The 13,440-nt window shown below is 43.3% G+C and overlaps 1 protein-coding gene across 1 annotated transcript in view; it reads right to left on the reverse strand.

Moving 5' to 3' along the window:
• The window catches only part of LOC109875799 (multiple C2 and transmembrane domain-containing protein 1-like), a 292,254-nt gene that overhangs the window by 117,874 nt on the left and 160,940 nt on the right, over nucleotides 1–13,440 (reverse strand). The window contains 3 exon segments of the mRNA XM_031817676.1: nucleotides 4,549–4,735; nucleotides 10,865–10,995; nucleotides 11,558–11,728. Of these exon segments, the coding sequence (XP_031673536.1) occupies nucleotides 4,549–4,735; nucleotides 10,865–10,995; nucleotides 11,558–11,728 (489 nt within the window).

A 13,440-nucleotide genomic window follows, 5' to 3' on the forward strand; every position in this document is an offset into this window, starting at 1 on the left:
ACACCAGTCCTCCAGCACCTCACAGGTAGTGACACCAGTCCTTCAGCACCTCACAGCTAGCGACACCAGTCCTCCAGGACCGCACAGCTAGAGACACCAGTCCTCCAGCACCTCACATCTAGAGGCACCAGTCCTCCAGCACCTCACAGCTAGAGACACCAGTCCTTCAGCACCTCACAGCTAGAAACACCAGTTCTCCAGCACCTCACAGCTAGAGACACCAGTCCTCCAGCACCTCACAGCTAGAGAGACATCAGTCCTCCAGTACCTCACAGCTAGACACCAGTCCTCCAGCATCTCACAGCTAGAGAGACACCAGTCCTCCAGCACCTCACAGCTAGAGACACCAGTCCTCCAGCATCTCACAGCTAGACACCAGTCCTCCAGCACCTCACAGCTAGAGACACCAGTCCTCCAGCACCTCACAGCTAGAGACACCAGTCCTCCAGCACCTCACAGCTAGAGACACCAGTCCTCCAGCACCTCACAGCTAGAGAGCCACCAGTCCTCCAGCACCTCACAGCTAGAGACACCAGTCCTCCAGCATCTCACAGCTAGGGACACCAGTCCTCCAACACCTCACAGCTAGAGACACCATTCCTCCTGCACCTCACAGCTAGAGACACCAGTCCTCCAGCACCTCACAGCTAGAGACACCAGTCCTCCAGGACCTCACAGCTAGAGAGACACCAGTCCTTCAGCACCTCACAGCTAGAGAGACACCAGTCCTCCAGCACCTCACAGCTAGAGACACCAGTCCTCCAGCACCTCACAGCTAGAGAGACACCAGTCCTCCAGTCTGTTCGTAATTAACAACCACAATAGACAGAATAGCATCCAAACCTATTCCAGGGGGGAATAACAGCTATAAGCCCACCCGCGTTGCTCTTCATCAAACAGTCCAAAGCCTAGAGCCAGACTATAATGGAGACACACACATTACAATAAGCCATATAGGATGAGAAAAGGGACTTGGAGAAACCCAGCGTCTCCAGAGTCCACTCTCAGGTGTGTATTATCAGTTCTCTTCAATGGGGGCAGATTAATGGGAGGGAAACGCCTGCATTGTAGGCTGACCTCGGAAAGCACTTTAAACGGGCTAATGTCTTCTTCCTTCTGCTGCCTCACCATTTACACAGGGACTTACCGTGGAGGGAGGAGGGTCTTGTCAGGCAGCCAGCTGAAAGCTGAAAGTCATCTGATATGACTGTGCTGTGTTAATGATGTTGGGCCGGGCCAGTAGTGAGAAGTCAGGGACAGGTCGTTCCTCGACCATACATTTTTAAGGAGCAATCTTCTTTGCTTCAAAGCCCAGGCGCTATGACGATGATAATGCATGGCACTTGAAACCCTCACCAACCCCCTTCCCTAAATAGCTTACTGGTTGGTTGGTTGATAGGGGGTGGGAGGTGGGGGTGAAGGCTAGGTGGTGTGTTAGGGAGGTTGCAGTGATTAGTACTAGTGGGTGTTTTGTACTGCTGTCTGCTAGACAGCTGATTCCGAACTGATGATATCAGGGAATACATTCGCCCGAGCAATGCTTCACACACATACACACACACACACACACATATTCATGAACACATGCACAGACACACTGAGACACACACACAGACGTGCACGCACAGGGGCGTGCACACACACACACACTCGGACTAATTTGCTTTGGGTATTGTACAGCATTAGTACCAGCACTTGCTGTTATCTGTGTGTCTTGATAAGGTACATCTTTATTAAATTCTCTCATTAAAAGGGCATCAGTCAGGAGAAAAGGAATATGCTAATGGAGGCAGTCCTCTTCAAACCCAACCACACTGTCCCCTCCAACTGAAGAACCTACACAGAGAGACGAAGAGCAGAACCTACACAGAGAGACGAAGAGCATAACCTACACAGAGAGACACAGAGCAGAACCTACACAGAGAGACAGAGAGCAGAACCTACATAGAGAGACGAAGAGCAGAACCTACACAGAAAGACGAAGAGCAGAACCTACACAGAGAAGAAAGAGCAGAATCTACACAGAGAGACGAATAGCAGAACCTACACAGAGAGACAGAGAGCAGAACCTACACAGAAAGACAGAAAGCAGATCCTACACAGAGAGACAGAGCAGAACCTACACAGAGAGACAGAAAGCAGATCCTACACAGAGAGACAGAGAGCAAGCCTGAAAACGAGGGAAAGAAAAGATGGGGGAAAATGTCTCTTGTTTAACACACAGAAAATCAGGGGCTCTGGAGTTGTAAAAGGTGAAATAGCTTTTTCTTTTCATTTTGCATGCCTACCCCTGCCAGCACAACCCTCACCCCTTACTTCTCGCTATTACTATTACACACACACACACACACACACACACACACACACACACACACACACACACACACACACACACACACACACACACACACACACACACACACACACACACACACACACACACACACACCTCCCGGCCCTAGCTCAAAGTGAGTGAAGGAAGAGAGGCACGCCCGCCATCTGTCTAGGTCCTAGAGCTCCCCCCGTTGAGCGTAGGATGCCACTGCAGCGCGGGAAGTGCTCTCGTGGCCAGCCAATGAGCTGCTAGCGTTGTATGTAGGTCACGCGTCCGTGGTTGGCCTGTGGAGCGCTCTCCACTGGAGCTCACCCAGATCAACCACACAACCCAGCAGGACTCTACACTTAAATTAGAGCACAGTTTACACACACACACACACACACACACACACACACACACACACACACACACACACACGCACAAACTCCTACATACAATCAAATGAAGTAGGTTGCTATAATATGGTGAAGATATAAATGACACACACAGTGCTGTAGGAGTATTCAGTCCCTGTCTTAATGAAGGTGCACAGCGTTGGAACAACAGTCCTCCAGGACTCGATATGCATTATCAGACAGTAAAGCATCTTCCACCAGATGACATACTGTTGATATATGACGAGTGTCCCCCATCAGGCCTGTCAAAGAGGGAGCTCCAGAGCCCCGTGTGAGTGTTTGTGTGTGTGTGTCTTTGTACTGGGCTGATGGCTGAGTGACAGCCAGTGAAGGGTTAACAGCATTAAGACAAAAGAACAGGCGGAATGTATTGTGTTGTGGCGGGAGGGCCTCAGGAGGACAGGGAGCCTAAGACTCCTCAGAGAGACACCATTCCTTTTACAGCAAACACACTGAGGTCCTACTGACGGGTTCATTAACATACACACACACAGTAACACACTAGCACACTCCACAGAGACTTTTACATATTCACAAATATAAATATTCACACCCACTCACACTATGGTATAAAAACCCTAATACGCTACAAACCAAGGTCTCTCAGTGGAGAGAGAAGAGAGAAGAGCGATTCACGGCAGCTTCAGTTTCAATAGAATCTGTCAGGCTGTCTTCTCTCTCAGCCTATCAGCCCCCTATTTTTCTCCACTTCTCTCTACCTCAGCCTGTTTTCTTCTGTCCCCTCCCCTCTTTCAGCAGTAGTTAGCAGGTCAAAGCAATTTGATGGAAACGTTGGGGCAGTATAAGGCTTGGTAGGAAGGCCCAAAAAATGGTCAAAGACTCCAGTCACCCAAGTCATAGACTGTTCTCTCTGCTACCGCACGGCAAGTGTTGTACCGGAGCGCCAAGTCTGGGACCAAAAGGCTTCTTAACAGCTTCTATCCCCAAGCCATAAGACTGCAGAAAAATTATTCAAATGGCCACCCAGACTATTACATTGACAACCCCCCTTTGTTTTTACACTGCTGCTACTCGCTGTTTATTATCTATGCATAGTCACTTTACCCTTACCTACATGTACAAATCACTTTGACTAACCTGTACCCCCACACATTGACTGTACCAGTACCCCCTGTATATAGATTAAGGGCTTGTAAGTAAGCATTTCACGTTAAGGTACCTGTTGAATTTGACACGTGACAAATAACATTTGATTTGATAAAGCAGGACAGACATGTATACAGTGTAGAGTGAAGTTGATCTTGGGTCAGTTTGGCATTTCCCCCACTAATGGTTAATACGGTTAGTATTGGAGGAGGGGAAGCTGATCCTAGATCTGTATTTACTGGAAACTTCACCCTGGAGCCATTTAGAAAACGGACAGGTGAGAAAAAACAGGGCCTGGAGGGTGTTGTTTCTCTGAACGCTCCATTTATCAGTATTGATTGGCTTATGAATCTACTGGTTGGAAATGTGATCTAATGAAAAACAAGTTCACATTGCTGTACTGACAAGTCCGTGACATTATGCTGCAGCTTCATGTCTCCACAAGAGGGAGCAGGAGAGACCTAGAGCCTGGTAGCTGCTGTTAAGGCCACATAGGCCACATGTTCAGACAGGCAGACCAATTCTGACTGGTCTTTTGACTAATCAGATCTAAAAAAAATCTGATTTGAAAAAATCTGATGTGATTGGTCAAAAGATCAATTCGGGAAAAAATATCAGAATTGGCTGCCTGTGTAAACCCAGCCCTAGTGACGCAGACACGCATGCATAGACACACACACACACACACACACACACAAACTAACTCACATATCTCTGTCGTATCTGGTGTCTCTCGTGTGTGTCGTCCAGGATGTTGACCGACAGGTCCGAGATGGACACTGCAGCTGCCCCCGTGAGGGTGACCAGCAGCACCAGCATGCCCTCGCCCTCCTCCAGCGGCAGGTCAAACTTATGAGTGTGCTCTTTACTGAGCGGTGACAGGTCTATCGAACACCTGAAAAACACACACATATTTGGAATTTGAGACGTACAGGTCTATGTAGACTAACATTGAGAGGAAAAAAACTAAACCACGAGAGTGAGAAAGAGTGAGATGTTGGTAAAAGCAGGAGAAAGAGGGGACGAGAAAGAGTGAGGTAGAATACAAGAGAGAGGAGGAGGCAGAGATGGGGAGAGAGATAGAGAGGAAGAGATGGGGGGGAGATAGAGAGAGAGAGAGAGAGACAGAGACAGAGACAGAGACAGAGACAGAGACAGAGACAGAGACAGAGACAGAGACAGAGACAGAGGCAGAGACAGAGACAGAGACAGAGACAGAGACAGAGACAGAGACAGAGACAGAGACACAGAGAGAGGGATGTGGGAGAGAGAGAGAGAGAGAGAGAGGTAGAGATGTGGGAGAGAGAGGTAGAGATGGGGGGGAGAGAGAGAGAGAGAGAGAGAGAGAGAGAGACAGAGAGAGACATCAGACATCTACCAAAAAGCAATTAGTAGCCAAAAAATACAATCTCTCATGGACAACTTTTTAGCCTTAACATTCTCCTAGAGCAATGAAGGTGTACATTTGGCTGTTTGGAACATAAATTGCAAAAATCTAAGAAAGTAATTGAGAAATATATCTAATCAAAAACACAAAGAACCAGACAACAAACATATTTGCCTTCAATATGGGGAAACACTGAAGCAATACAAACACACCCTAAGAACAGAGGAACAGCACATTAGAAATCAGCTGGATGGAATCCAGGAATCCATAGAATCAAACCACTTCTGGGAGAATTGGAATAAATTAAACAAACCTCATCATGAGGAATTGGCTATACAAAATAGGGATATGTGGAGAAATAATTTTGCAAACCTCTACAGCAATATAACAAAGAGCCAAGAACAAAAAGATATACAAGAAAAATTACAAATCCTTGAATCAGCAGTCAAAGACTATCAGAATCCTGTAGATACCCCAATTACAGAAAAAGAATTATTGGAAAAACGATGCACTCTCCAACCCAAAAAGGCCTGTGGTGCTGATGGTATTTTAAATGAAATGATCAAATATACAGACCACAAATTCATATTGGCTATACTCAAACTCTTCAACATTATCCTCACTGCAGGTATTTTCCCCGATATTTGGAACCAGGGATTGATCACAACAATCTATAAAAATGGAGACAAATTTGACCCAAATAATTACAGAGGAATTTGCATTAACAGCAACTTGGGGAAAACTCTCTGCAGTATTATAAATAGCAGACTACATAATTTAATTGACAAACACAATGTCCTGAGCAGAAGCCAGATTGGATTTCTAAAAAATGATCGTACAACAGACCACATTTACACCCTCCACACTCTAATTGATAAACAAGTAAAGCAAAACAAAGGCAAAATCTACTCGTGTTTTGTAAATTTCAAGAAAGCATTTGATTCAATTTGGCACAAAGGTCTTTTTTATAACTAATAGAAAGTGGTATTGGAGGGAAAACATTTTATTAAATCAATGTACACTAAAAACAAATGTGCGGTTAAAATTGGCAACAAGCAAACAGACTTCTTCTCTCAGGGACGGGGGGTGAAACAGGGCTGCCCAATAAGTCCAACACTATTTAACATCTACATTAATGAATTGCCAAAAACATTAGAAGAATCGGCAGCACCTGGTATCACCCTACACAACACTGAAATCAAGTGTCTGCTGTACGCAGATGACCTGGTGCTGCTGTCTCCCACTAAAGAGGGGTTACAGCAACACCTAGATCATCTTCACAGGTCCTGTCAGACCTGGGCTAATACAAATATAAATTCTATTTGGACACAGTTCAATTAGAACACACCAAAAACTACACATATCTAGGACTAACTATCAGCAACACAGGTAGCTTTCACATGGCTGTGAATGAGCTGAGAGACAAAGCAAGAAGAGCGTTCTATGCCATTAAAGGGAACATCAAAATCAAAATTCCAAATTTTTCAATCAGTTATAGAACCAATTGCTCTATAAAATCATAAGCTTGGAATAGCTATAATGGGCCTATGTACGCCTATGTACTGTAGATATTCAATTAAAAATCAGCTACAATAGTCATTTACAACATTAACAATGTCTACACTGTATATATATATATATATATAACGCTTAACCACTTAATAATTAGTAGTTACTGTATTTCTGACTGTGCTATTCTTTCTTTTTGCAACATGAAATCAGTATGAGTTAGCAGGTGGAACATTCAGGACCTAAACTCATCAACCTTTGGACTGAAGAGTTCAGCACTGGAGTTCAACAAACATCTTAAAGATGTTGACGTCATCATTCTGCAGGAGACATGGTGTAAGGCTGAAATTGTCACTTACTGTCCCACAGGCTACAGAGAGGTAATTGTGCCATCACAGAAACACAGCTCTGTCAATAGAGGCAAAGACTACAAAATCGAATTGATCCCCTCAAAATTAGTAAATATCACATTTGGTTGAAACAAACAAAAATAACTTGTACCCCGAATCCCCGAATTACTCAGAGGAGATCTTCCCCACCCTTGAGGAGGAGACGTGCCATTTCCAGGCCCAAGGAAAACTGTGGGGACACAAATGCGTGCACAGGAACACTACCTGATCTAACGACCACAAGAGGGGACAGCTTTATCACAGGCCATACTGTTTCCAATCATATTTGATTTGATTTGATTCTCACTGTCTTAATCTCCCCCATAGAAACAACAGTGACAGAACCATCAACAAAAATGGAAGGGATCTGTTGCAGCTCTGTTGAAGCCTGGGTCTGTACTTTGTCAATGGTAGGTTATGGGGGGGACTCTTTAGGGAGATTCACCTACTGCTCACCTCTTGGCCACAGTACAGTAGACTATATGATTACAGACATGGACCCTTTCTCTCTCAGTTCATTCACCGTCAAGCCACTAACACCTCTGTCGGATCACAGCCAAATGACGTTGTTCCTAAAAAAAACAGACATGGAAACAACCACACATTCACAGCCCAGTAAGCTGTAGAACATCAGAAATTCATACAGATGGGCCCAAAACCGCACAGAAGAATACCAGAAAGCAAACGGTAACCAACATATCTAAACCCTCTTAGATACCTTTCTGGATAGCACATTCACTCACAGTAAAGAAGGCAATAAAAAACAACTAAATATTCAGGAAAATGGCAAAAGAAGCACAACTAAAATTGATAAAAAACAAAACAAAAAATATTGTTTGCTTTCTGGTATTTCTGGTTTGATGCAGATTGTAAAATTATATGGAAAAATCTTAGAACACTATCAAACCAAAAGCACAGAGATCCAAATAACGGTGAATTACACCTTCATTACTGTGAGACTTTAAAACTCTACAAACATACACTCAGAACCAAAAAAAGCACAGTACAACAGCAAGCAGCTGACACTAGTTGAGGAGTCCATAAACACAAACAACTTCTGGCAAAACTGGAAAAAACTAAGAAAATCTAAACAAGAGGAATTAGCAATCCAAAATGGTGACATATGGACCCATTTAAAACACTCTACAACACCGTTCAAATGGACACAAACGCAGAACTAATTCATGAGAAGTTGAATGGATTAGAAAAAGCTATAAAGGACAAACAAAATCCACTGGACTCCCCAATTACTGACCAGGAGCTCTATAAGACACTAAACTATTACTGACCAGGAGCTCTATAAGACACTAAACTATTACTGACCAGGAGCTCTATAAGACACTAAACTATTACTGACCAGGAGCTCTATAAGACACTAAACTATTACTGACCAGGAGCTCTATAAGAAACTTCAGGCTCTCAAATTTAAAGCATGCGGATCTGATGGCATCCTAAATGAGATGCTAAAAATCACGAGTGCAAAATGTAAATTGGCTATATTAAAACGGTTTAATTTGATCCTGAGTGTAGGTTATTTTCCTGACATCTGGAATTAAGGACTCATAACCCCAATATTTAAGAACAGAGACAAATTTGACCCTAACAATTACAGAGGCAATTGTGTGAACAGTAACCTGGGGAAGGTTTTCTGTAGTATTATAAATATACGAGTTCGAAACTTCCTTAATAAGCACAATGTCTTGAGTAAAAGCCAAATTAGATTTATACCAAAACATTGCACAACTGATCATATTTACACCCTACACACCCTGATACATAAACATGAACACCAAAATAATACCAAAATATATGCTTGCTTTATTGACTTTTGATTCTATTTGGCATTCAGGACTGTTTTACAAAGTAATTGAAAGTGGTGTAGGGGGTAAAACATATGATATAACTAAATCAATGTATACTGGCAATATGGGCAGCATCAAAATTGGCAAGAAAAAAACTTTTCTTTAACCAGGGGCAGGGCCTTCGCCAGGGTTGCAATCTGAGCCCTGTACTTTTCAATATTTACATCAACGAATTGGCCACTATTCTAGAAAAATCCTCAGCCCCTGGTGTTAGTCTCTACAATTCAGAGGTTAAATGCCTACTCTTCACAATTGACCTATGCCTGCTGTCACCCACAGCACATGGCCTACGGCAGAGCCTGGACCTGCTAGAGCAGTACTGCCAGACCTGGGACTTGGCAGTAAACCCCAAAAATACTAAAATAATGATTTTCCATTGAAAATCCAGATCTCAGGAAATTAGACCAAAGTTCTCAATTGGTACAAAATATATACTGCACACACTACAATTATTTAGGTAAAAAAATATGCTCAACTGGACACCTTAATGATGCAGTGAATGAACTGAGAGAGAAAGCACGCAGGGCATTCCATGCCATTAAAAAACAAATTTACAGATTAAAATTTGGCAAAAACTAATTGAATGTGTCATTGAAGCAATTGCGCTTTATGGCAGAGAGGTGTGAGGTCCACTTGCAAAACAAGATTTCACCAAATTTGACAAACACCCTATTGAATCCCTGCATGCAGAGTTCTGTAAGATTCTCCTACATGTCCAGAGGAAAACTAAAAACATTGCATCAGGGCAGAATTAGGCCAATATCCACTAATAATAAAAACTCAAAAAAGAGCAATTAAGTTTTGGAAACATCTCAATACAGTGACCACCATAATATCATTACCAAGCCCTGCAATGCCAAGAGCTGAGCAAAGAAAAGTGTCCCCTCATCCAGCTGGTCCTGAGTTCACAAACCTGTTCTACTAACACACTGAAGCCTCAGGACCAGAAAATACAATCAATCAGAATAAACCAATTTACAACACAGTTAAAACAAAACTACATTGCAAAGCAAAATGCAGTGCTATCTGGGCCTAAATCGACTACACTGTGGCTAACTATTTGACCATGGTTACTGAAACCTTATAAAAACCGTGACAAAGTACAGGCTTAGTGAGCACAGCCTTGCCATCTCTCTCCATCTCTCTGTCAGTCCAGTGTCATGTCAAGTAAGTTGTGCAATAGGTAGCAGGTAGGCTCACTGGTTGTGTGTGTGTGTGTGTGTGTGTGTGTGTGTGTGTGTGTGTGTGTGTGTGTGTGTGTGTGTGTGTGTGTGTGTGTGTGTGTGTGTGTGTGTGTGTGTGTGTGTGTGTGTGTGTGTGTGTGTGTGTGTTAATGACCCTGTCTGTAGGACCTCAACAGGCATGGAACAGATGAGTATTTAAGGAGGGGAACAGCCAATTACAATAGACACTAGCTCCCCAGGAAGAGGACACTACAGCTCCTCCAATCTCCTCTCTGAGCTATTAGCCTCCTGTCTTTCAGACTTAGTGGGGACTTGTCAGACAAACACACACATGCACACTAATGGACACAAACACACAAGTAGCAGATGAAAGTCAGGCTAACAGTCCTGTGATGACTGCGACCTCAAAATCAGTGTCACCTTCAACCCAAGAGGGAATCTCACGTCAGCTAAGCACACACACTGCAAATCCTTAGAGCATACTAACAGAGACAAGATGGAAACTATTGGTGCGGTGTGTGAGTGTGTGTGTATAAGCGTGTGTGTGTGTGAGTGTGTGTGTATAAGTGTGTGTGTGTGTGTGTGTGTGTGTGTGTGTGTGTGTGTGTGTGTGTGTGTGTGTGTGTGTGTGTGTGTGTGTGTGTGTGTGTGTGTGTGTGTGTGTGTGTGTGTGTGTGTGTGTGAAAAGCCCACCTGCCCATGAAGTCGTCCTTCTTGCCTGCGTCTTTGTCCCAGACGGTGATGTCGATGAAGCCCCCCTGCTCCTCATAAAGATGGAAGTCAAACTGCTCTCTCCACTGGGGGTTCAGAGTCTTGGGTATCGTCTGTGGAAGAAGCACACATATGGTCGCATCTGTGTGTTTGTGTGTGTGTGTGTGTGTGTGTGTGTGTGTGTGTGTGTGTGTGTGTGTGTGTGTGTGTGTGTGTGTGTGTGTGTGTGTGTGTGTGTGTGTGTGTGTGCGTGTGTCAGTGTTTCCCCTTATCATTGTTCAAGTTCAAGTTGTATTTGTCACAAGTACAGTGAAATGCGTAACATGTCCTATTTCTTTGTATTTGTGTGTATCTAAAACAAATACCACTAATGTTGACAACTGACAATGCATCTTCTTAGCTTTGCTTTGCCTTAGGGTGCTTTTTAGTTGTTCAGTTTGTGTCAATCTTTAGTTTTTTATCTTATGTTTGTTGAGTAGTAAATATTTTAGCTTTGCATTTGATAGTTTTATCTTGTTAAGCACATTGCGTTGCATGTCTGAAATGTGCTGTATTAATAAAGCTTGATTTGATCTATCATCTAATGCTAAAGTCTGCTGCCTTTGATTGATTGATAGCTAAAATTGTCTAGGAAGTGGGTTGGTTGGTACAGTGTGATAAGGCTGGTGGAGGTACCTTGCTCTTGTATTTCTGATGGCCCAGTCTGAACTTGACGTAGGGGTCACTGAAGCCGTTGGCGTCCATAGGCTGGAGGTCATGAGCCTCGATCAGACTGATGCTCACTATACCTCTCCACAGCTGAGCTTTCTTGTGGACATCTGACAACCGCATACTCGAATGCTGCTGCTAATAAAACACACACACACACACACAAGCATATGCACAGAAACAGAGAAATGCTCAATATGATTCCAACTTCTGAATCGTGACAATCAATCATAGTACTCTACCTGCAGACACACAGCAATATAAACACAGGACAGACATGGAGACCATACAAAGAGATGCAGGCAAAGGAACAAACACACAGTCAAACACAGAATATGTGAGGAGAGTCAACTCCTGGTTCAAAGTTTGTCCGACATGCTGTGGATCAGCCCTGTACCATAGCGATATACACAGAGTAAACCAAATATTAGGAATAACTTCCTAATATTGAGTTGCACCCCCCTTATGCCATAAGAACAGCCTCAATACGTCAGGGCATGGACTCTACAAGGTGTCAAAGTGTTCCACAGGGATGCTGGCCCATGTTGACTCCAATGCTTCCCACAGTTGTGTCAAGTTGGCTGGATGTCCTTTGGGTGGTGAACCATTCTTGAAACACATGGGAAACTGTTGAGCGTGAAAAACCCAGCAGCATTGCAGTTCTTCAAATCGGTGCACCTGGCACCTACTACCATACCCTGTTCAAAGGCACCTGCATCTTTTGTCTTGCCCATTCACCCACTAAATCCCACAGCATCTACATTTGAATTGTCTCAAGGCTTAAAAATCCTTCTTTAACCTGTCTCCTCCCCTTAATCTACACTGATTGAAGTGGATTTAACAAGTGACATGAATAAGGGATCATAGCTTTCACCTGGATGTCAGGGAAAATGCAGATGTCCTTAACATTTTGTATACTCAGTGCAGATACCTGATCTGGGTTTAGATCCCACCCATGGACCTTGTACTGTCAATTCTACAGGCTTATGTCCCAGGCTATGGCTACACAGTCACTCACATACTAACAATCTCTGGCTTTTCACCTGGGCCTGTGAGGTTCTATGTAGTGTCTCAAAGTAGGAGTGTTGATCTAGGATCAGTTTAAGATTCATTATGGACAGGGGGAAATGGATCCTAGATCAGCACTCCTACTCTGAGACGCTTTGTGAATAGAGGCCCTGGTCTATAAGTCAGTAGAATATACAGGGCCTTCAGAAAGTGTTCACATTACTTGACTTTTTCCACATTGTTGTGTTCCTTTTTGAATTTTTAATTGGATCAAATGTAGATTTTGTGTCAACGTGGAATTATGTTTTTTGAAATGTTTATACATGAATTGAAAATGAAAAGCTGAAATGTCTTGATTCAATAAGTATTCAACCCGTTTGTTATGGAAAGCCTAAATAAGTTCAAGAGAAAACATTTGCTTGACAAAACTCACATAAGTTGCATGGACATGATTTTTGAATGACTAGCTCATCTCTGTGTCGAGCAGTGAATTTCAAACACAGATTGAAAAACAAAGACCAGGGAGGTTTTCCAATGCCGATTGGTGAAGCATGGTGAAATTATTAATTACACTTTGGATGGGTGTATCAATAAACCCAGTCACTACAAAGATACAGGTGTCCTTCCTAACTCAGTTGCCGGAGAGGAAGGAAACTGCTCAGGGATTTCACCATGAGGACAATGGTGACTTCAAAACAGATACAGAGTTGAATGGCTGTGATACAAGTAAACTGAGGATGGATCAACAACATTGTAGTTACTCTACAAAACTAAACTAAACAACAGAGTGAAAAGAAGGAAGTTTGTACAGAATAATAAATGTTTTTAAAAAAACGCATCCT

This window comes from Oncorhynchus kisutch, linkage group LG3 (assembly GCF_002021735.2).
Source record: "Oncorhynchus kisutch isolate 150728-3 linkage group LG3, Okis_V2, whole genome shotgun sequence".
Taxonomy (NCBI): domain Eukaryota; kingdom Metazoa; phylum Chordata; class Actinopteri; order Salmoniformes; family Salmonidae; genus Oncorhynchus; species Oncorhynchus kisutch.